At 45.2% G+C, this 23,254-nt stretch overlaps 2 protein-coding genes across 4 annotated transcripts in view; one reads left to right on the top strand and one right to left on the bottom strand.

Annotated features, from left to right (window-relative positions):
- TMOD1 (tropomodulin 1) overlaps positions 1 to 9,032 on the top strand; it is a 25,772-nt gene extending 16,740 nt beyond the window's left edge. For 2 of the 3 annotated variants that reach the window (XM_064405202.1, XM_064405201.1), the window contains exons 5-10: positions 2,173 to 2,262; positions 2,713 to 2,843; positions 4,367 to 4,474; positions 5,980 to 6,123; positions 6,549 to 6,693; positions 8,591 to 9,032. In XM_064405202.1, coding sequence (XP_064261272.1) covers positions 2,173 to 2,262; positions 2,713 to 2,843; positions 4,367 to 4,474; positions 5,980 to 6,123; positions 6,549 to 6,693; positions 8,591 to 8,655 — 683 coding nt within the window. In that variant the 3' untranslated portion in view covers positions 8,656 to 9,032. Of the gene's footprint in view, positions 1 to 2,172; positions 2,263 to 2,712; positions 2,844 to 4,366; positions 4,475 to 5,979; positions 6,124 to 6,548; positions 6,694 to 7,767; positions 7,834 to 8,590 lie in introns of all 3 variants that reach the window. The other variant, XM_064405203.1, reaches the window with a different exon arrangement.
- TSTD2 (thiosulfate sulfurtransferase like domain containing 2) lies at positions 9,001 to 23,254 on the bottom strand. Its single transcript, XM_064405200.1, has 9 exons — positions 23,094 to 23,254; positions 22,716 to 23,005; positions 21,719 to 21,827; positions 19,959 to 20,084; positions 18,028 to 18,133; positions 16,625 to 16,743; positions 15,844 to 16,002; positions 14,787 to 14,925; positions 9,001 to 13,445 (listed from the first exon to the last, which is right to left on the bottom strand). Exons 1-9 carry the CDS (start codon positions 23,193 to 23,195, stop codon positions 13,186 to 13,188), a joined length of 1,410 nt encoding a protein of 469 aa, XP_064261270.1. The 5' UTR covers positions 23,196 to 23,254; the 3' UTR covers positions 9,001 to 13,185.

Raw genomic sequence — 23,254 nt, 5'->3', positions numbered from 1 at the left:
CAGTATTCTTCTTGCTGGACGTCTGTAAGACTTACAAAGTCTGTGGAATAACTATACCCACTAGACATCTTCTACATAATAATACCATCTTTTGGCTTAGAAATGTGTTTCTGCATTATGGCTCCCAAACATATGTACCCTGGCCAAGTATTGCATCTCTGGATTTTACTTTTATTGCTGCTGATCCTTGAGTCCGATAAAGCTCTATCCTGTAAAACCTGCCTTTCTAAGCTGCAGATCTGTGCAGCAATTATTGTCCCATGGAAATGCTCTTCAGGGCAGCTTGTTCTGCAGCTGCTGGGAGAATACACTTAAGTGGGAGCAGGAGTAGGGATGTGATACAAACTGTGCTGGAATCTCAGTATTGACAGTGACAGCCTTGCTCCTGCATGCTTAGCAGGATTCCTTTAGCAGGAGCTCATTTTGCTCCTGCCTGTTTAGCAGGGATCATTGTGAGCTGTGATGTGTTGGATCCCTTCCTTGGCAAGGCCTGGAGGGTGGCTCCCAGTAGCCCTGGAAGGTCTCCCATGCCTTTGGTGAGGTGAGGGAGACAGAAATGGGGTGTCTTTGTTCTGCCTGAGTTCCTTTGGAGAATACACCATAAGCACCAGACTTGGAGAGAGTGAGTCCCTCTTGTCTACCAACACAAACCTGACCTCCAAATGCATGGTCATGACAGCAGATGCTTGCCTCTCTCTGCAGTCCAGATACTCAACTCCTGGCTGCTGGAGAGGTTCCATTGCCCAAGTAAGCTGTGATTTGGGGGCTATCTGTGTTACCAAAATGCTAAGCCTGCAAATTACTTTTCCAACCTGTGTTGCACCCCTGAAAATTCCATCTGTGCGAAAATGACAGAGCAAAGTGCCAGCTAAAAATACAAACAAGCAAACTTGAAGTGCCCAGCCTCACTCAGACTTTCAGATGGAGACTGCTTGGCTCTGTGAGATCCAGTTGGGACTGTGCTGGTGGCTTGGGAAGTTCACTGAGACACTTTGCTTCTGGCTGTCCAGCCTGTGCAACCCAGACATTGAGTCACGATGAGCTGTCACCATAACAGATCCTATTCTTGTGCTAGGCTTCAAGGATACCTTTCTCTTGCAAATTCCAGCTCTTCTTGGCCAAAGCAACAGAACATAGTGACAGACTGGTGCCACCCAAGTTTAAGAAGTGCCTTTGTGGTGGCATGCTTGGATTTTAGGGAGAAATTTATTATTTTCACAGCTATGTCTATCCAGAGATCAACACTTGTTCAGATGTGTCTGTTTTAATGAGCATTCATATGTCTGCATTTTTCTTTAAAAAGTCATATAGCTATTAAAGAAAAAAGCTGTCCATTTAAAATAATTTTTATTTTCAAACTTGATCTTTCTGCATGTAGCAGGGTTACTTTTAGAAACAAACTCTTTACCCAGAAGTGCCTAAGCCACTGATTTCTTATTGGTCATTTGCAGATGCCAGGAAGTTCACCAGAGCCCCCAGACACGGTTCAATTTGCATTTTCATATTGGCTTTGCAGTCTTGAGTCTGAGAGACACAAATTGGCTGAGCTTGGCTTTTGGGCTCTTACAGCATTTGAATGGTGTTCACAGCACCACTCTTTACATTTTGACCAGGCAGCAGAGCTTTAGCTTCTCACAATATCCCCTTCCAAGCGTACCAAGTGCAGTACCCCAGCCTGCTGTTGAGTGAAAACATAATGTGCATTGCTATGCTTCAGGTGCCTTGGGGTCCGTTTGGCTCCTCGTGGGGCACAGCTCTTCACCAAAACTGGGCTGTGGAATTGTGTGGCACGTGCTGAGTGAGCAAGGGTGGTGAGGATGTGCAGGCTCCTGCTGGACTGGGCCACTTATACTAAAGCCTACCAATGGCATTTTTCTGAGTTTTTTACTGTCTTCTCCTCATTATTTTCATGTGATGCTGAGTCAGGTAGGCTACTGGGAAGATTTGAATGTTTGTCTGTTGTCCACAAGATGATGTTCCTCTTCCTCTATAGCTCAGGCTACACTGGAATAAGCAAGGGAGCACATTGGAGCACTGTTGTATATTTATGTCAGCTGGGGGACTTCGTCCTGTCTTTGTATGCTTTTCTATGCTTACACAGGGAAAGGTAGTGTGCTGTGTCTTTTTCTGGCTCTGGAACCTACAATAAGTCATATTCTCCTGTTTCTGCAGCCATCCTTGGCATGCACACCTTGATGAGTAACCAGCAGTACTATGAGGCCCTGGGGAGCAGCACCATCGTGAACAAAGAAGGCCTCAACAGTAAGTGATTTACATTAGCAGGCTGCAGAATGTGAAGCTGCTAGCAGAGGCAAAGTGATAGTTATTTTTATGCTGAAGGTTAGAGATGTGCATGTCAGAGCAGCCTGTGAGTGCTGGGGCCATCTCTGGTGCATCCTTGCCCTGTGCCAGCCAGTGTGGTCTCACACACAGCCACTTCTCTGGTGCCATCCGGGAGCCAGCACAGCCCAAGGGACAGATCCATGCAGTCAGTGTGCCTTCTGTCACCCAGATTTGGACCTTAGCAGCACACAGCAGCAGGCACTGGCTGTCCTGCGCTGGGTGGCTCCAGTGAAGTGGCTTCTCATCTCATGACTGCTTGTCAGGTCATCGGACAAGGCCTCCAGCTTCTGGAAGGGGAGGAAAACACTCAAAGAAAACATAGTGCTACTCAGGCTGCTTTCATTTTCACATCTTGCTTTTCACTTGCAGGTGTGATTAAGCCCACAAAGTACAAACCAGTTCCTGATGAGGAGCCAAACTCAACAGACGTGGAGGAAACTCTCAAACGAATACAAAGCAATGATCCTGACCTTGAGGAAGTCAACCTTAACAATATTATGGTATTCGCTCCTTTCTACCCTCCTCTATTAGTAACAAGACTCTGATGCACAGAAGGCACACACTGAGTCTATTTTGCTGCACAGAGCAGTATCATAACACTGAATGCAGCCAGACAAGAAACACCAGTTCTTCCCATCTCCATTGTAGGCAGCAGAATGGATTGTTATGTGCTGTGGCCTGGGGTTGGTAGCAGGAGGATTCCTCTGGAAAAATGGAGCTGTGTCAAGGGTGGTCTGGGGAGACCCAAAACTGGATGTCTGGTTAAAGCGGTTTTAGGTTGCTTTAATGACTTAGACGGGCATATTTGGTGGAGGGAATGTTAATGTATAATGTAAAATGGTGGGAGGAAAAAGGTTTCGTAATCCAGATACTTGCCATAAAAATATGAAGTCACCCTTCCTGCAGGTAACTCTGTCTATTGCCCACCCATCCCTTCTGTGGGCTCCAACTTCTTGTAGAAAACAAGTCAGGACATAGCACCACTTCTTATGTTGCTGTTGGGACACATACATACAATAAAAAATACAGTTTCTATTTTGTGGGGTCTGTTGAATGGTGGCATAGCTGGACAGCAAGAACACGCTTAACTCCACATGCACATCAAAGACATTTTTGCTGTGCTACCCACACCTTTCTAAAACAGAAATATTTTTACTTTAATGTATTTGATTCAGACTAGTGACCCCATCCCTTGAGGACACAAGGCTGAGGATTGGGCAGGCAGGCACTATTTTTGTGTTGAACTCATGACTTTGGGATGAGGTTTGGAGAACTGGGGAGTGACTGGATATTCTATGCTTCTGGGTGCCATGACTTTGAGTATAGATGATTCTACATGGTGGGATCCAAATGATGTGGCAAGAAGTCCAAGGTGAGGATGCCACTTACAATTTTAGGTGAAAATTTGAACATCTGAAAAGGGTATCTAAAGTTTTTCATAAGTGAAAAATACTGATTTTGGAGGAACTCAGAAAAAGCAGCATGGATTTTCTTTCTGGGCTGAGCCATAGCATGGCAAATGTTAGCCTGTAAGATGCTGTATAAAGCAGTCAGAGGTGTCTGTGATTTGTGTTACGAGGAGATAATTTCAGGCCTTTTTGGATTCCTGTAGGAGGAAATTTTCTAAATGTGGCATGAATGTTTCTCAGTGCTGCCATTCGTATCAGAGAGCACAGAAGCAGTGCTTTGTAGGCTCACGAGTCCTGGTCACAAGTATCCCCACAATGCCCATGTTCCTAGGTAGCTGAGTTTCTGGGCAACTAAAGAGCAGAGATGTGGCTTCAAATCAAGGCAGTGAGCTTTCAGCAGAGCACAAAATAGGTTGAAGACATTGCCATGCTCCTTAGAACATGCTGGTTATAGCAAGAGAACTTGTGAAAACATTTTTCAACCCCTTCCCAAATTACTTCAGTGCATTTGGTGATTTGACCTTGATGAGAAGTTAAAATATCTTTTACATGTATTGCATATTCATTGCATGCAGATGATGGCCTAACACATGATTTCTCATTTCTTGTCACAGAATATTCCCATACCAACTCTAAAAGCTTTTGCAGAAGCGCTGAAAAACAACACGTATGTGAAGAAGTTCAGCATAGTCGGGACCCGGAGCAACGATCCTGTTGCTTTTGTAAGTACTGTGAGCTCACTGTCCCCATGTTGTCACAGGAGCTGTTCCCAGGCAAAGCACTTTCAGTCTTATTGACTGACTGCTTCTGCGCCTTGTGTTGTGTCTGGCACGTTCTGCACCTCTGGCTGTTTGCTGGTGCTTCAGTTTCAGGAGCACCAGTGGAAGCCAGCAACAGACAGGCTTTGGCTCCTTCACTTCGTTTTTCATCTATGGAGGTTTCAGGGTGCAGTCATTTAATCTGTGCAGGCCCGTATTTGTCCTCTAGGATCTCCTGGAAAAGGAGCGTGAGACAGCAACTGATGTCCTCCTAGTGGCATCTTCTAAAAGCAGTTTGTTTCTGGAGATTTGTTTCTGTTCAAAGGTCTGCACACCTGCTGCTCCCCTCACACACCTCCGTTCCAGCTGTCTCTCATATGTTCTTTGTGCAGACCTGTGCAGAAGCAGGACTCTGCATCTCCTAATGTGTGGCCCCTGTAGGTGATAATGGGTCTTTCTGGCTGCTGTGAGTGATCTTAAATATCAGTGGGGACACAGGGAGGAGCCAGTCATTCTGCCTGGCCTTTGTGCTGGCTTCCAGGCTTCATCTTTACATCCTTCTCCAGCACCACTGCAGTCAGTTTTTGCTCTCAATCGCCCAGGTTACCCCCGCCTACCTCCACACACACACACACAAACATACACACAGAGACATGTGCACACCAGTTTCCTACTAGAAAAAGAAACTTTCTGCAATACTGCTCTTCAATTACTTCAGGCACTTTGGACTGGGGAGACTGCCTGTGCAGGCAGGACAGGTGCTGTGTAAGAGCTTGAGGGGCGCTGTGCTGGGCTAGGGGAGCTGTGGGGCTAAATGCTTTGGGTGCAGGTTAGCCCTGCCATGTGGGCATCGCCTTCTGGTCCTTTTGCTTCATGTACATGAATCCTCCCTTGCAGTTTATTTGAAGTGACACGATCTGATCAGGTCTGGGGTGTTACAAGCATTCCAACCACTTCTGGTCTTACCCACTAAGGAGACAAAAATGACCAAGATGGTTGTTATGCTGCTTGGGAGGACACCTTGGATGTGGAGATCCCTTGTTGTTCAAGACGTGCTCCTCTCTCTGCATGTTTTAATGGGAAGCATCTCCACCCTGTGCAGGGCAGGCAGGGCCAGTGCTAGTCAGCATCCTTGTCATACCGTGCTGGCTTTAGAGGAGGGACAGATGAAGCTGTCACAGGGCAGCTGCAAGTGTGGACTATCACCTTCTGGGGTGGCCCCAAGTGCTGGTCCATGAGAGGTTTTGCTGTGGCCTCCAGCACGCTCATGTTCAAGAATCCCCGTGCAGCAGCAGGGAATACCCTTCACTCCACCAAGAGCACTTCCATCTGGTGTCAGTGAAACTGCACAGCGTGTGGGATCCTCCAGGAGTACTCTGAAAGTGAGGGGGGCTGAAGCCCTGCTGCCCTGTGGTGCTCTGCCCCTGCCTGTCTGACTGCCAACTCTTCCTGCCCACCTCTGTCCACAGGCCCTGGCAGAAATGCTGAAGGTCAATAGCACACTGAAGAGCCTGAATGTGGAGTCAAACTTCATTTCTGGGTCTGGGATCCTGGCTATTGTCGAAGCACTCGAGGGCAACACGTCGCTTGTGGAGCTGCGCATTGACAACCAGGTAAAGGCACTGTGGGTGGCAGCTCTGGGCAGGTGAACGTGGCCTGTGTGTAGGGAGCAATGTGCCGGGATACAGAGGCTGAGAAACACACAGCCTGAAGCAGCTGAGCTATGGGCAACTCAGAGACAGCTGACTGAGAGACCAAAATCCTGGTTTCTACAGATGTCCAGCAGCTGCTAATCTGTCCGAGAAATGAAGTCTTTGGGCAAAGGGAATGTCTGCTGGAGAAGCTGGAGCCTCTCAGTTGTAGCGTGTGTACAGGAACAGGCCAGTGGTTTGTTTTACCAGCTCCAAGTCAGACATGGACAGAGGTCCAGAGAAAGATCTGCAAGGATCACACAAAATCCACCCCTTCCCTCTAAGTGCTTGCTCTGAATCACCCTCTAGCCTGAACAGCTTGCTTTTCTGTTTTCTGTTTTCAAAAGAGTCAGCCCTTGGGCAACAAGGTAGAAATGGAAATCGCAAATATATTGGAAAAGAACACCTCCCTGCTGAAGTTTGGGTACCATTTCACTCAGCAAGGTCCCCGGCTTCGCGCCTCCAATGCCATGATGAGTAACAATGACCTGGGTGAGTCAGGCTGGCCAAAGGCTGGGAAGCATGGGAGGGTCCTGTGGGCAATTCCTGGTGGGATTAGTGCAGAACTGCTCATGTTAAAGATGCGTGTGAATTAGAATGTGCCTCTTGAAGGGCCTGATGACGCTCTGCCCCTCAAGGAGGAAGGCAGCCTTCACCAGCTGGTTTTTACTGAGCTGCTGTCAGCCAGGCAATGTTTTTTGTAGTAACAGTGGGCATTGTTGGGAAGGAGCAAGAGCTGCTGATGTGCTTCAGTAGAGCTTGTGATACAGCATGTGGCACATGGGCTATGAGCTTCTAGCATTTGTGATTCCTGCCAACTGCTTGTCTTCCTCCAGCTTCATTCCCCCTTTAACAAGGAGATGAGAAATAGTAGAGTTGAACTTTGACAGCAGTTAAGGTTTGGCCCATCCCCCTCAGCAAAACAAACTGGAACTGCTTCTAGGGATACGTGGGAAGCCGCATTGCTTTGAGTTATCTGTATACCCTCGATGAAGTGATTAGACGTGCTTGAGAAGCAAAATGTGGGCAAGTCTGCAAACTGCCATTTCAGCCAAAGCACGAGGCAGAGCCTTTCCATTGCTTGGCTATAAGCTGCTGTAGAGCACTGGAAACCAGGCCAGCAGAGCAGTGCTGAATGCAGCTAACACACCCACCACCCTGTACACAGCAGCTGTACTATCAGGCAGATGATAAATTTGTTGTTTTTTAAAAACAAATGGAAAAAATAAACCTTGCTTCTGCCAGTGCTCTGCTCCTAGGAAGCACAGCCAGGCTATGTACAAGTTCTTCAAGGATCACACAAAATACTCAGTACCTAGTCACTCAAGCACTGTGCTGGGAAAAGCTTGCTATTTTCTGTCCTTTGGAACAGAACATGATTTTTAATGACTCTGCAGCACCTGGCATGCAAAGTAATCAGCTCAAATATTTACAATCTAGTATTTTGATTGTTCCTGCTGTTAAGAGAACGAATTCACAACTTGCCTTCCATGTAAGAGTTGTGTATTTTGCCTCCTTGGCCATTAAGATCTGTTATTTTTTGTCTGATTTGGTTCTTGTTTGCAGCTCATATTCATCCATCTGATGGTCTCTGGCAATAGCATCTCAGCTGTACACCTGGACAATGCATAAGTAAAAAAACCCTTTATTTTCCTCCCTCTCAGCAATAGCTCTCTGCTTGTGCTCCACTCCAGTGTTCTTGCCTATCAGATGCCACCAGAACATGGTTTTGGTCCCTTACCTTCTGTTCCCTAAGATGCTCTTTGTGAACCGACTTGGAAGGCTTTATGTTCATCTTCATCAGCTAACTTCTGCATTCTCTTTATACATTTTTGTTCTGGCTTTTTTTTCCCACACCTTTCTTGGAAAGTCATGAGTGTAGGTGTCAAGAGGTATAAATCAACTTTTAAGACTAGATATGAGACTGTTTTGGCCATGTTAACCATGATCAGAGGACTGGAGCCCAATGACTTAGGATAAGAAGAGATTTTTAATTTTTTTTTTATTGAAAAGGCAGATTTTTAATTTGAAAAACTAGCAAAGGAAAAACTGTGACATCTGTTTCCTGCTGTCTCTCCATCAGTCAGATGATGAACTGGCTGAAGTCCAGTTACAAACTGTGAAATATAATTAACTACAAAATAAGGGAGGTAAGGCTGAAAGTAGCTGCTGGCCTTAAAAATGCATAGGGAGAAAAACCTCATCTTCCTTGATTTTACTGTATAAGGCTGTGCCTGCTGCTTAAGGCAGGAATTCAAAAGCTGATGCTATTCTATTTCTTTCCTGGCAGAAAGTACATCTTTCAGCTCCTTTCTGCAGCTGTTAAGGCAATCCTGCCATCCACATTATCCCGTTGCCATGACTGACTCCTCTTTCTCTTCTTTTTCAGTGAGGAAGAGAAGACTTGCAGAGGTGAATGGGCCTATTTTTCCCAAGTGCAGAACTGGAGTGTAGTTCCTGACTATGGAGGTCATTCCCAGTGATCTGTGCTACACTGTGGAAATCTAAAGGCAATTAAGTGCCTTGACAGAGTATTTGTGGTGCCTCTGTTCTGTTTTATGCACTAACAGTTGAAATGAAATAGTGGCTGTAGTTTGTATCAAGATTTTATCCAGTAGGACTGTTGATGTTTTCTGTAGAGCTGGAAACTATTCAAGCCAACGTGTCAATTTTATGCAACCTCAGTTTAGAGTACAATCCAGCGTTAAAGGGGATTAATTTTTCTATAAAATTCCTGCACGGTGTTTCATAGTTAGGATGTGGTATGCATGAATGAAAGATACAATTGTTTCACACAAATTATAGAAGTATTAAAAAAATACTTTATTTTATTTTTCAAAGTTGATCTCAAGTAACTACAGAGGAGAAACTAGCATTTAACAAGCACTTCTAACATCTGGAAACATGGCTAATTTCAAGAATTGAGTTACAATTTTTTGCCAACATTTGCTGAATCATTTGAGATGTTGTGTCAGATGCATCCCAGTGTTTCTTATAAAAAACTGATCTCCACTCCCGATTAAATGGAATTTAAGGCCACCAAATATAAAACAGTCTCAAAAATCAAGATGGGTGAATATCCTTCAATCCCATGCACATGTGAAGGAAGCAGTCATTCTTAGAGGTGCAAACACTAACCCCCAGAGCTGGCCAAACTAATTGGCAAATGAGAACCTTCTCTTTTACTCCCCACTCCTTCAGTTTCCTAGTGTTAAAAGCGTTTGTCCAGATATTCACTGCAGACAGGTCAAATTCTCTCCCTTTGCTGTTTTGTCTAGATGAACATGTCTATTAACTAAATTTTGTTCTGCTAGGAATTATTTCTCTTACTGCTGTCCCTTATGTCCACATAAATGCAAGAATAAATGCTGTGCCCTAAAAAAGCTGTGAAGTGAAATACCCCAAATCTGAACTTACACTACGTATGATCTCACAGCTTTTTGTCAGTGTACACTCATCATCCAGCCTGGGAGGAATTCCCCACAGGCTTGTGCATCTCCCAGACCTGCAGCAGACTGGACCCAGCACATCCAAAACTCCTACTGTTAATGTGGGTGGGATCCTGCTCAGTAAGAAGTCTCCACGGAAAAAGCACTGCTGTACTGAAACCTTATTCTTGGGCAGATGACACATCCTAGAAAATGTTCTCTCTTGCTAGAAGTCTACCTCTAAATGTCTGTTAGAGAGTGAAGTCTTTCAGCCTTTTACATATATTCTGGCAAAGTCCCAGAGATTTCTCCAGAGCTTGTGCACAAACACTGCTGATGATTTAGCTCTGACCAGCGAAGCAGAGAACACTATTCAGCAATGTGGGAAACATACTTGTTGCTCTCCAAATCTTAATAAATGTGCCCATGGTGTCATATAAAATGCTTTACCACAGCTTGTTTCCTCCACTGTGCAAGTTCTGTATCAGAAAATGAATGTGGAATAAAAATACTTGAAAACATATTAAAATGAAAAAAACTGGCAGACTTTAAAAAGTACTTCCTTCTATGTGCACTGTGAAGACTTTGAAATGACCAACTGAATCATCAAATTAGAGCTCTGATGGCTCACTTCCAGCTGAGCCATCTACTCAGATTTGCATGACACAGGCTCAGCTCTTCCCCTGGTTTCAGAAGTAAATTAATCTTATCTTGGAAAGACCTGGTGGTACTAAGAAGCACAGACATGCAAGGAGATGCATCTGCAGACCAGGGACCACTACCACATGCATACTACTACAAAAAAAAGATAAGAACTTTGTCCTGTGTTTCACTGTAGCAGCATCCGCATTAACCTTGCAGCCCAAAGGTATATTAAGCTGCCAGGATCATCCCAGGTTCCCTGGTTGATCCTCACAGAGCTGTTTTGCTGCAGGATGCATCTGACAGCTGAGGGTGGTGCAGCAGAGACAGGCAGTGCTGAGGCATCAGGCTGTGTGGTGAAAGGCTGTAAGCTGTGCAGCAGTGGAGCTACAAAATGGTGATACTTAGGAGCAAATGTATCCCTGTTTGCAAATCTGGCCCAGCAGCTCCCTGGGAAAAAGGAGGAAAAGCCATCTGGTGACTGCAGCATCTGGCAGTCACAGCCCATCCTGCTGAAAATTCTTCCCTCTCCTGGAGCACATGTGCCTTCTCTCGGGCATTACCACTGAGATGCCTGGATGCTACCACATAGCTTTTCACATGGCAAGTCCTTATTTGTATTAATCTGACAAAACCAACCCAGAAAACAGAACAGAGAGCCCCTTATGGGCTAACTTGCAAGAAACAGGCTAAAACATCTCTTATCCCCTTCTCTGCTCCCTGCAGCAGAGAGAACATGGCTTTTTGGGACTCCATCTGTATATCTCAAATCCTTCTCCTCCCTTACCTTATTGCAGCAAGGACCAGGAGAGGCCTCATGGCTCCCCTCTGCCTTTGAGGTAGAATCTCCAGCTGTGAGGAGCTCTCAGAATTGTACCTTGTAGCCAGGTCTACCATGTGGCAGACTAACTACTTTCAGTGTTTATCTCTGCAGAATTAAGCACCTCCAACATAGTACATGAAGTGTATTTGTGCAGTACTTAAAAAATTATAATGGAAGCACTAAAGGTTATTTATCATAGATGTTTCAGAAATTTACATATAAAATAAAGTTGTTCCCATCCTGTATTGATAAGTGATACAGAAACAGCATGGCAAATTGATTACAGTGTTCCACTCCTGCTGCTAGACTGAATTACAAAATTGTGTTCTTTTTAGCCTAACACAGGAAGATCATGGGGCACTCCCCATCAGTGCTTTAGACCAGACCTGCAAGTAGAACTTGCATGTTTCTTCACAAATACTCCAGTCCTCAAAACCACAGAGGTTAAACGGCCAGCAGGGACCGGGAAGCCAGGGAGACACTGGCACTGCTCAGACTCCTGCTGAAGGTGTCTGCTGATGGGAATTTTCTAATTTCTTCTCAAGGATGGGTTGTTCACAGATTTACTATTAAATACTATCCTAGAAAGGTTCCCAAAGGAAATACTCCAAAGCTCCAGGGTTTTGCCTCGTTAATAGAATTGTCTTGAGGACAGCTGGTGAACTGTTCATTTCATGGTAGCAATACTGGAAGCAATAAGAAATGTTTGTCATGGCTTTAATGGAACCAATGCCCATGTATTTAATTTGCTAGTCAAGGTAACAACGAGGCCTTGCTGAATTAATAGCACCATGGGAGAAAGGTACAATCTATATGAAAGTAACATGGCCCTGTCATTAAGCAACTGCAGAAACCTAAGAAATTATTTTCTTACTTTTAAAAGCATTTCCCAGTAAAAAACCCCAAACCTAGTGACTTTGATGACTTACTGTTTAGTTCCCAGAACAGCAGTAAATTTCAAAGACATTTTTCAGTCAAGACACATCTTCCTAGCTATTAATAAATCCTTTCTGTACATTCTGCAGCATCAGGCACACAACACAGCACGTGGAGCAGTATTTTAAGCTCATTTGCTGTAGATCCCTTCAAAGACAATTCCTCCACTAACAAGTGCTGGAAATTGCATAAACATCTTCAGTCTTTAAAAATCTCAACTCATGTTTAAAAAGCACAAATGCTTCCCAGAACTTGAATTATTTAACCTGGATAAAGGATCTTGCAGTCTCCTCATAGCTGTTGCTGATATTTATGCACACATGCATCACTTCCAGTGCCATGATGCTGGTATTTTGACAGTCTCTGTGCTCCCCTCTTTGTTTGCTTGTTTTAACATGGTTCAAGCTGTTAGCTTTTTTTAGTGCAAGCAGAGCTGAGCCCTGCCTATTTCATACACTGACAAGCTGAGGGGAAAAAACAGTTCCCAGGGAGACTGAGCACTGGAGAGAAGATTGGGTTTGCTGTTCATCCTACAGGTCACACAAGTATGGCTAGGCAAACAGTGTCTCTAGGCCTTTGCTCCAGCTCCTTAGGCTGCCTTCAGCCAGTTTTACAGGAGTTAAGCCAGTAATTTCAGGCAACATTGCCTTGCTTGATGGCATGCGTGTGGAATATATCTTCAGGATCTAGTCTGGTCACATACCCACACCAAACTGATAAATCTGCTGTTTGCACACCTTACTACAAGCTACTGAAGCAGATGCATGATCCTTGGAGAGGTCAGAAAGGTTGATCTCCATGCAGGAAGAAAAAAATGGAATTGTTCTTGAATTTCTTCAGTTTCTTTTGAATTGTGAGCAGCTCTGTCACGTTGCAGATACTCTGCTCCAAAATCCCCATGATAAAGGCCACACTACAAGACTGTACCCAGAGAGAGGAATCCTGTAGTGCTAGTGATGAATCGGGCACTCTGGTAATTTACAGGCAAGTAATGGATGGTTTTCAGGGCATATTCTATGTTTAAAGGCAGCATATGAACAAGACTTTCCAAGCCGACATATTTTCATAATTTCCAAACCTAACTGATTAACAGATAGAGATCTGGTTACAGAAGCCCTTTACATGAGCACATGCCAGATAAACCAGTGAAACAACTTAATCTTTTCCTGTGTCCAGCATCCTTGATGAGACACGTTCAATTGGTACCCTTGGCCGTCTCCTTGTACATTCACACTCCTCCTTAAGTATCTGTCCTGAAGCTCTTGAAGTCACCTTGAGCTCCTTCTCTTGACAAACAGGACAGCAAGCTGTTAGACCTTTGTTGCAACAACTTGGACATGTCAGGACAAGCTGCCGGCAGTGCTGACTGGAACAAAGTTTATATTGGTCCCACAGCACCCCACAGTATCTGCATGCTGGAGGGAGGAGGAAAAGAAAAAGTTAACACCCATACTGCTCTGGCTGCTCCCTTGCAGAGGGCTTGCCAAGGCACCATGGGGCTGCCAGCTCTCTATTGTAGGTTTTTAATTCCTGTTTAGCTTGATCTTCTAGAATCTAGTTCAATTTAGAACATCTTTTTTGACATACTTAAGACAGTTTTTCCCTCTGGAAAAGAGAAGAGTAGCTCACTAGTACTTTCTCTAGTTCTAAATAGACAGATATAGAAATTCTTACTGACAAGAGAAGAAGAAAGACATGCAGGTGGCAACTAAGCCAGTATGCAGGAATGTCACCTGCTGAGGAGGGGGATACCATGGAACTTCCTTCCATCTACAAACAATGGCTTGTGCAGACAGGGTGCCATTTGCAGTCCTGGTAGAGTCCTTCCAGAACATTATGGGGTTTAACTCTTTAACTGAAAGCTACAGCCCAGTTTTAGCTGTACCAAGAAGGTGCATATCTCAGCACTTCCCCTTGAAACTTCTGTAGGGATGGCTGTGATGTATCCAGAGTATGTTCTGTTTCCATACCAAGTCAGGCCCCTTCAAGATGTATAGAGTATAAATGCAGAGGAGGAATGGGAGGTTATGCTTGAGAAGTTACCAACTCAGCAAAAAAACAGCACTGCTTCCTTAAAAGAAGGATTAGAGCCAAATTCCAGCTACTTGTATCTAGCAACCGATAGCAAAATAAGAGATTACTTAATTTGCAGTAATTGAAGAGCAATCCCAGCCAGAAGATCAGGCAATGTTCTCAACAACTACGACTAGAGGCCACTTGAAATTCCATGTGATATAGAATTTCTTAAGCATAAAAATAATAAATTGCTGTAGAGCATAGTGCCACTACTCTCCCAACATCTGGAAGTCTTTGTTGATATTCTGTGAGACTGCTGAAGCAGAGGACTGCTGGTAGCAGGAGAACTATTTAAGGCTTTGGTCGCTTGGCCAGACACAGTCTACTCAGCACTGTAGGCAATCAGGTGGTAACTACAGCTGTAGTGCTGGACATGTCTCCACAGGTGCAGAGGGCTCATAGCAGAGCTGATCTGCAGGGGATACTTCCTTCTACTGCTCCCGTTTTACTGAACTCTTGTTACTGACCCCCTTTCCTCTCATTTCTGTTTTACATGTTAAAGCACATGTACATGTTTACATATAGTGTTGATAGTCATCACGAGAAGTGACTGCACTATGAGATCAAGCCAAGTATGAGGAAGAACTACACAGGCCAGTTTGGTTGTCCCTATCCTGCACACCTCTTGAAATTATTGCAATAGCTTCCCAGCCTTGTGCACTTACATTATCTAGTCCTACCTGAGATGATATCTTCATTGGAACAAATGGCGTAACGATCATCAAATACAAACAGCTTCCCCCTGTAGAATCCATCTGGAAACTCTTCCAGGTACTTGTGAATTCCACCTTTTAGCTGGTAAACCTCTCTGCACACTGCCTGTTTAAAGCATATTAGCAGAAAAACTGAAGGAGACCACATCATAGGTGGTGTGCCAGAGTTCCCAAAGCAAGTGCTCTAAGTGCCAGTGGTCAGTGAAAAGCAGCAGCCTCTCAGTGACCATCAGATGGCAGCATGTGCAGCCACAGCTCTAGGCAGTGCCACCAGGGAGCACTGGGCAACTCCATAATGCTGGCTTGTTGGAATGAACCCAACTCTTCATTTAATGTTACACTAAGGGAGCTAGAAACCTCCTCACCTGAGGAAGGTCTGCTGTATCACAGTTCAAATGCTTTTGAATCTCAATGAACTGCTGCTTGTTATTCAGTATTTATTTAGTTAACAGTTAGTAGAAGCAGACTTTCGCAGGGTTCACATTGATGCAGCAGAAAAAAGAACCACAAGGTTTAAATCTCTGGAGAACCTTTGTGTTCTGTTCCCTTGATCCTTGAGAGAAGGATCCAGGAGAAGAGTGGGATGGAAATTTCAAAACACAATTAGAACAATGCACTGCGCTTCATCTAGTTCTGGGAAAAGCACTGACTGGCTAATTTTCACCACTGTGAGATGCTCAAGCTGTGCAGTAATGACCACAGAGCATAACCCAGACAGTCTGTGGAAACACTGCAGAGTATTTTCAAGCCTTCCTAAAACAATCCTACACATATCTCTTCTCAGGAAATGGGTTATGTAATTATTTTCACTGCTGTGACACTAGTCCACGCAGGTCATACTGAGCCACACTCAACTATCCAGGTCCTTGACAGTCAGCGTGAGACAGGCACATGTCAGAGGCATCTATCTCCCCACCAAGCATTCTGCAGTTTGTGCACAGTAACAATTCACCAGCAAGACAAAAGAAGACCCTTAAAGCAGCCTCAACTCCCTGACACTTGTGCCCTCAGAATGACATCTCACCTTGCTCCTGAGGTAAGCAGAGCCTCTTTCACAACGAATCCCTCCTGTGCAGTACATTAGGACACGCTTGTCTTTAAAAAGCTCCAGGTTTTCATCTACGTAGATTGGAAAATAGCTGAACTTCCTGATATCTGGAGCCAGACAGCCCTGGAAATGTCCCTGCAATTACAACAGATGGCCATGCAACTGGTTACAAGCACTGTCACTGGTAAGGTCTGTGCCTCAAACCAGAGGAAGTAACAAACCCTTGGGCTGGAATATTCAGCTCACTGCAGCTGTTTTAGGCAGCTCCTCAGCTGCATTTATGCATCAAAACATACAGTTAAAATCTGTAGGAGGATTCTGGACACACCAAGTCTCCTCACTGAAAGAAGAGAGAGCTAAGCCGAACTCTCAGAGAGAGGACAAACCACAACAGTGCATGAGGGGTGGTGGTTGTGACAGCAGGATGCCCCTTTCTTTTTGTCAGATGGGGTAAGACAAGAATTCCTAAAAGACATCCCTACAAATTATGCTACTTCAAACAGTCATGCTCATGTTGTATGGACCTCTTGGTTTTCTTTCTGCCTGACACTGTAAAAGCACTTGGCCAGGCAGGCTCCATCCTGATTTGCTGGGCAGGTCCTTTACGCCTTGTGTCTAATATTCATAACTAAACTGCACTCTGTACACATTATAGTCAATCTGGAGTATGTAATCTCTTCTAACAGTAAGGTTACACCCTCACAATCGTAAATACTTCACCCCAGCACCTGTAAAGAAGCAGGCAAGCAGCACTTACTATTTTACTTTCATAGAAGTTCCTACAGTCCAGCAAGATGGTATCACTTTGTCCTTGAGTGGCCTGAGACAAATACTGTTCTACTTCTCTATGAAATTCCTGAGGGGATAAATGGATTCCTTTAACAAAACAAAACAAACAAGGGGTGGGGGGAGGAAGAGAGAAAAAAAAAAAAAGGAGGGGGGAAGAGAAGTGAGAAGCAGAACTATGAAACAATGTCACAAATGAGATTACTGATCCAGATTCTCCTCAGATTTCCACACAAAACTTTTTTTGATTATTCTCAGACTTTTCATCCCAACTCAATCAGCCAAGTTTATCCATGTTTGGCTTTCTACCGGCAAATGAAAGAAAACATAACATTCTTCCATACAATGGAAGAAGCAGCAGACAGCTACTTATCTCTATGATCTCTTGTTGCATCTCCCTGGCTACTCTTTCAGCAGTAGAAGAGGGAGTGACATGTGCCATTTCTCTTTGCTCATGTGTCATTATACTTGGAGGTGCAGAAATATAATTTTTTAAATTAAACTCTTCTCGATAGCAATAGAAAATTTCCATAAACATGTATTACTTCAGTACAACTTCAATTTACATGAAGTTTCTCAATTTTCAGGGCTTAGGACTCCTAATCTACTGAAAAAACTAAAAAGCTCCACCAACAAAATCCTTTACTTTATTAAAAAATACCCCTATAAGCAACCTGCCAGAGTAATAGGAACCATCTCCATAAAATGCTGCAAAAGAGGAGGAAAAGGGGCAAAAAAGGAAAAAAATAGCGAAACACAGCCCACAAATTAAAAAAAAATTGTAATAAAAATAATTCTCTTCCAAATCCACAAAAAAGATGCTGTTTGGCACCAACAAAACCTCTTGGTGGAAAAAAAAAAAGCCCAAAGCAGCTCTGTTAATTGCTATTTGCTGTGGTCCTGCTTACCACCTATGTAAGCATCCTTAAAGCAAATCCACAGCCAGGAACACCTTACCAGGCGTAATCCACACTAAGCAGCTACAATTAGCACAAAACAAATGCAGTCAGATGGAGCTCATGCAGAACTTGGATCTGCTGAGTGCAAAATGCAGGAGCATGGCTGTTGGTGCCAAAACATGTGAAGCCAAGTTAGCAGTCTGTACCCCACAACAAGGCAACTGGTCCATATCATCTGAACCCTCACACAAAACCTGAAGTTTTCTGAGGTAGCCATACACTTGGCTAGCCAAAATCTAGGTCAGCAAATTCTCTGCACCCGTAGCTTTTCATTACCATTAAGATACCAATTTCTGTATCTATTTCTCCTGTGTCCTGGTGAGTGTGCAAAGGGAAGTATTTTTGATGAAGGATTTTACTTGTCACTCATCTCTCATTTGGGTGAGAAACTTTATTTTTCATTACATAAACTTACCAGTTTCCTTATAAGACACTATCTTTGGATCAATGCCCATAGGTACAATTTCTTTGAATACTCCAACTCGAAGGTCTGGGAAACAGTGAGCTCCTCCTGCACTGCTCTAAGAAATCAAATATAAAAAACCAATTCATCAAAATTTGCCTGGCGTCAAAATTTAAATAACTCACTCACTTTAATTCTACAGATCATTACAATATGAAAATATCTTTGTGGCTGAGGGAAAGAAAAGTCTTTCCTGCTGAAATCCACGCTCTAAATCCTGAAATTTAGGCAGTGGACCCCTAACATGACCTGGAAGACAGGTGTCTTAGGCACGTGAGACAGACAGCATTTGGTTGGGAGTGCAGGGATGTGGACCAAATCTTAGTCAGCAACATGTTACTAGCCCTTATTGTGAGAAAGTTGAGGCCCCTACAAAAGCATGCTGATCGTGACAGGAATGTCAAATAATGTCCTCCAGTAATGGATCATGTTGCCACAGGCAGGCCCTGAGCTCTCTCTGCAGGCCCTGTGGTTCTCCTCACCCCTCTGGCACCGGACACAAGCAGAGCTGTGCTCCAGTCGTGACGCGTGTGATGGCAACTGCAGTGTTCATGTGTGTGACGGACACGTATGGGAGGTCAGCCAGGCACGAGAGCTGTAAACAGTGCAGGCTGGCACCTCCCTCTCCTCTCAAACTCAAGCGTGGGATTGCCCCTTCAGAAGTCCTGGTAAGCCCTTTTTTGGTAGGCACCACCATTGCAGGCTATAGGGAGTGAGAATTTCTGCAGGGCTGAGCCTCACACATGGCTTAGGCATCATCAAGTAAATAAACACTCAAAGGAAAGTGCAGTGCTGTGCAGCAGTGCTCCAACTATTACAGAAATCAGTCTGCAGCAACTGTAGTGGCCACTGGCTATGTTTATAGCCCCAAGCATAGTTCTCTCTCCTCTATGCCATGTCTTCATGGCACAGCAACCTGAAAGCCTCACTCACTTGGGCATACAACATTCAGGAGGAACTGTGAGACAGCAAACAGTGTATTCCACTAATGCCTGAACACTGATGCCCACAGAGATCATGCAGAGATTGAAGGTTTTGCCAAGGTCGGGGTAAAATTCCATCCCCGTTATTTTTTTGTATCTACATATGACTGTAACTAACACAACTCCTCTTGAAATTCAGCCAAGCATAACAGACACTTTTAAAGCTAAGACTGAATCATCACTGCAGCTCAGCATGGAATTTGAGTTTCGCAAGTTTCACTAACTCCTTTGATCTAGTTGCTTATGAAAAAACAATAGCACTCCCTGCAAATAAAACTGCGTGGAGAAAAGCTGCTGCTTAAGCAGAAGCTTTCCTTCCTTGCAGAGAAACCAGAACCTACAGTGGCTGGCAGCCAAAGCCTACCAAAATGCCATACAGTGCACCAGCCACTGCTTCCCTCATCATCTGAGGACAGCAATCAGTACATATGCTCCAGCCAGGCACTGAGTGGAGCAGGAAGAAACCTCTTGACAGTCCCTGTGTGTTTTCTCTGGAAGATACCCAATCCATGGAACTGACAGTGCACCTATATGGACACCAAAACCTGCAGCAGCACTGCTTCCAGTCAAAGCAGGGTGAAGAGGACAGTGTGCAAACACTTGGCTGAGCTAAGTGTATGTTGTGATGCCTGCCCAGTCTGGAGTAAATGCTTGTTGCAGCATGATGGGGCTTAGGCACATTCCCTCACTCACCTGTATTGGGGGGCTTTGCAGCTGCACCCATAGCTGCCAAAGCTTGTAGCAGCTGCTATGGAAACTCCAAATTCTATATGGTTAAGATCCACCAACTCAGGTAAGTAGTAGGGAAGCAGAACTGCTATGGCAGAACTAATACTGTCATTTCTTGAAAATGAAATTACCCTCATTAACAATGCCTATGTAAAAATTATTTTTTCATACCTTGAAATCCTCTTGACACAAAATGTTTTTGAACAGAGGCTGGGAAAGCATAACTTTAATGTAGAGCCTGGTAGCTACTTTGCTTCCACCAACTGTCCCATTAATACCTTCTGAAGCAACTCGTACCTAGAAGGCAAGAGGAGAAGCTGGGGCTGAGCCTTAGTTACAGCAAAAGAGATCAGAGTGAAATCAGCAAAACAGGACTGGGTGACAAAGGGCAGGCACAGGAGTATGTTCAGAAAAGACACTATTGAATATTGAATAAGGAAGAGTATGGTTAGACTGAAATTGAACATAAAGACAGGAAAAAAACCCTCAACAATCTAGTAATCACTTCTCAATCTTTTTAAAAGAATCACATCAGGACAGAAAAGTCCATTCAATAAACAGAGAAATGCTGTATAAACAGAGAAATTGCTGTCTGCAAATCCTGCAGTCAGCATTAGAATTCCCATTGGAAGTTGCCTCAGAAAGAACAATAGGCTTGTGCTGCATGGCTCACACAGCTAAAAAAGAAAATGTGAATATGCATAACATTGTATCTAATATTAAATTTTGGGATGAGTCATTTTATCTCCAGCACTGACAAATGAACAAAAGCTCTGAAGTGGGGGTGGGGGGAAGGGGGAAAGTCTGAATATAAAAAGCAAGGAAAAAACCAACTGGATTGGGAAGGTAAATGCGGTACCTGTCTTGGATATGAGATGAAAAAAAATAGAAAAGAAACTCGAGCAAAACAGCAACTACCAGGCAAGAGAGCTGACCAGAAACAGAAGTGAATCCATGATGACACTTCACCCCCAGACCTGTGCTGATGCACCACTGGCAGAGAGCAAGAAGCTACTTAGGAAGACAAGTCACAGACGAAAGGAGCCTCCTGCTCCGCACTCCTGCCCTCCTTCTCCCCACAGACAGCCTAGGAACATCAGCTTTGTGAGGGTAAAATTCACCTTCTCCCACAGAGGCCAGCTACACAAGCAACTCACATCGTTGGTCTAGCCTGCCAGGAATGAAGGGAACAGACTGTGCAGGAAAGAGAACTGCTGAGAACATTATGGTGTGGTCTAAGGTGCTGGCTGCTCTCGCCTAATTCCCGACAGTATGGTTTACAGCTTGGTGTAGCCACTCTGACTAGGAGCCCACTGTGCACCAGGAGGGAGGATACAGGTGACCAGTGAGTGGAGCAGGCCCAGACATGCTATCCCTCCAGCCCAGCCCTCAGGCTGCCTTGTGCTGTAGTGCCCTTCAGCCACAGGATACACCCAGCCTGCTAATGCTGAGACACCTGCGTGCAGCTCCCTGCTGACACCAGTGATTAAGCCACTTTCATCTCCTTGCCTTTAGAGAAAGAAGCATAATGAATTTGTCGTGTGAATATCCTTTCTGGTTGATGGCAGGAGTGACAAAAAACTCATCTTCCTATTTCCATGTGTAAAACTGATGGAAATGGGGTAGCCCTTGCAAGGATGGGGTCTGCACCGTGCGCTGCCTGTGAGGCTCACTCAATGCCACACAGCCCAGGCCTCCCTGTATCAAAAGGGATTTCAGATTATCTGTATTTTTTTTCTTTATTGTGATAACTCTTAAGCAGAATTCTAAAGATACCTTACCAAGTCTGAGAGCCTTTCTTAATGGGATCAGAATAGACTAGCACCTTTTGGTGCAAAACACACCTGGTTCTCCACATAACCCATCATCCTGCACTAAATAAAGATGTGGGGCTTCTTCCTTAAGAATAGAACCATTGCTTCAAGACTTACCTTGCCAGTGAGATGTAGATGCTGACACAAAGCCTTTTGCCAAGCACAGAGCTTCTCCGGATCCCTCACCTCACAATAACAGTAATAGAGAAGTACATCTCCCACCTGGCTGCCCACAGCATGGCAAAGGTAAGCAAACAGAAAAATAATGTTAAGAAACAACAAGATTATACTATTAGCAGTAACCATTCAAAAAGCAGACAGTTTTCTTTTGTTGGATGTGTCAAGGGAAAAAACCGTCAAACAAACTTTGGAAGGATTAGCACTACTGGGTTTGATTTATTTCAAACAGAAGGAATATTAACCAAAAAAACCTTCCACACTTCTAATTCTTGGGTCTAGCAATAAAGTGAACTTTGTACTCTCACTGCCAGTAACCTACCATACGCTCTCTCTACACACAGAACACAAGAATTGCTGATTTTTGTGCACACAACCAAGCCATTAAATGCTCGCTTTGCCAAAACGGCACTTGAAAACTCAAGCACTTGAGCTGTCTAAACTTAAAAAGACAACTTCTTTTGTGATATTGTGTGTTCCCACATTCTGTGCAGCACAAGCTGAACTCTGTCACAGTCCAAAATGTTCTTGTGAACCTTCCTCATAACTAAATGAGCCCTTCAGGAACCTGAAGGAACAGCAGCAAGGAAAGAACCCGTGCAGAGCATATCCTGCTGTTCTGCCCTTCTCTGCTGCGGTCCTTCCTTACAGATCCAAGCTGCCAAACAACACCCATGTTCTCTACAGGCCTGCTTTAACAGTACAGGATGATAGAGGCTCAGATAGTTTAATCCACCATTAAAAACTGCAAGGGATCTAGCTCTTCATGCAAAGGATACCAAAAGAATCTGAAGATCCAGAAGGATGTTGAGGAAGACTCCTCCTGTACCTTAAAGTGTCGCTTGACTGAATACCATAAGCAGTACTACCGGCAGGCGACCACGTACAGCCGAGTACGGCACTCCTGGAGCTCCAGAGCGGCGGGGGGCTCCCTTACCTCGTCAGATCATCGCGGCTGACGTGGCTGGTGTCCGGCAGCGCCCAGGCGATCTCCGCGCCGCCCGCCAGCGCCTGGCCGCCCTCGGGGCCGCCCGCGGCCTCCGCCGGCCCCGCCGCGGGCCCCGCCTGCCGCCCGACGTCCCCGGAGTGGTGCAGAGCCACGTGCCTGTGGATGCCGGGCAGCTCCTCGAACGCCTGCCGGCAGCACCGCCACCGCACGCCCTCTCCGCCGCCGGGACACCGCGACGCGGCCGGCACCTCCTTGGCTTTGACGAACAGGGAAAAGGCCTGGACACAGCACAAGCGTCGGCGTTACCGAGGTTACCGCGCCGCCCGGCCCGGGCCCGGCGCGGCCCCGCGCCCGGCCCCGACCCACCTTCCTGCGGGCGGCGGCGCGCTGCTTCCTGCCCGCCGCGGCCCCCTCGGCGCTGCCCCGCGGCGAGCCCGGCCCGGCCGGCGCCGCCTCGCCCGGCACCATCTCCGCCGCGAAGCGCCCGCTCTCCTCCTCCCCTTCTCTTGCTGCCTGCCCCGGAAGAG

Source organism: Passer domesticus, chromosome Z, assembly GCF_036417665.1.
Source record: "Passer domesticus isolate bPasDom1 chromosome Z, bPasDom1.hap1, whole genome shotgun sequence".
In the NCBI taxonomy this organism is placed as follows: Eukaryota; Metazoa; Chordata; class Aves; order Passeriformes; family Passeridae; genus Passer; species Passer domesticus.
This window is presented reverse-complemented; position numbering and strand designations above follow the sequence as displayed.

Coding starts and splice junctions, on each gene's coding strand:
- TSTD2 (XM_064405200.1), bottom strand. CDS start 23,195: ATGGTGCCGGGCGAGGCGGCGCCGGCCGGGCCGGGCTCGCCGCGGGGC. Junction 14,926..15,843: donor CTGCTTACCTCAGGAGCAAG/GTGAGATGTCAT, acceptor TGCTTTAAACAG/GCAGTGTGCAGAGAGGTTTA. Junction 13,446..14,786: donor CAATGAAGATATCATCTCAG/GTAGGACTAGAT, acceptor TCCTCCCTCCAG/CATGCAGATACTGTGGGGTG.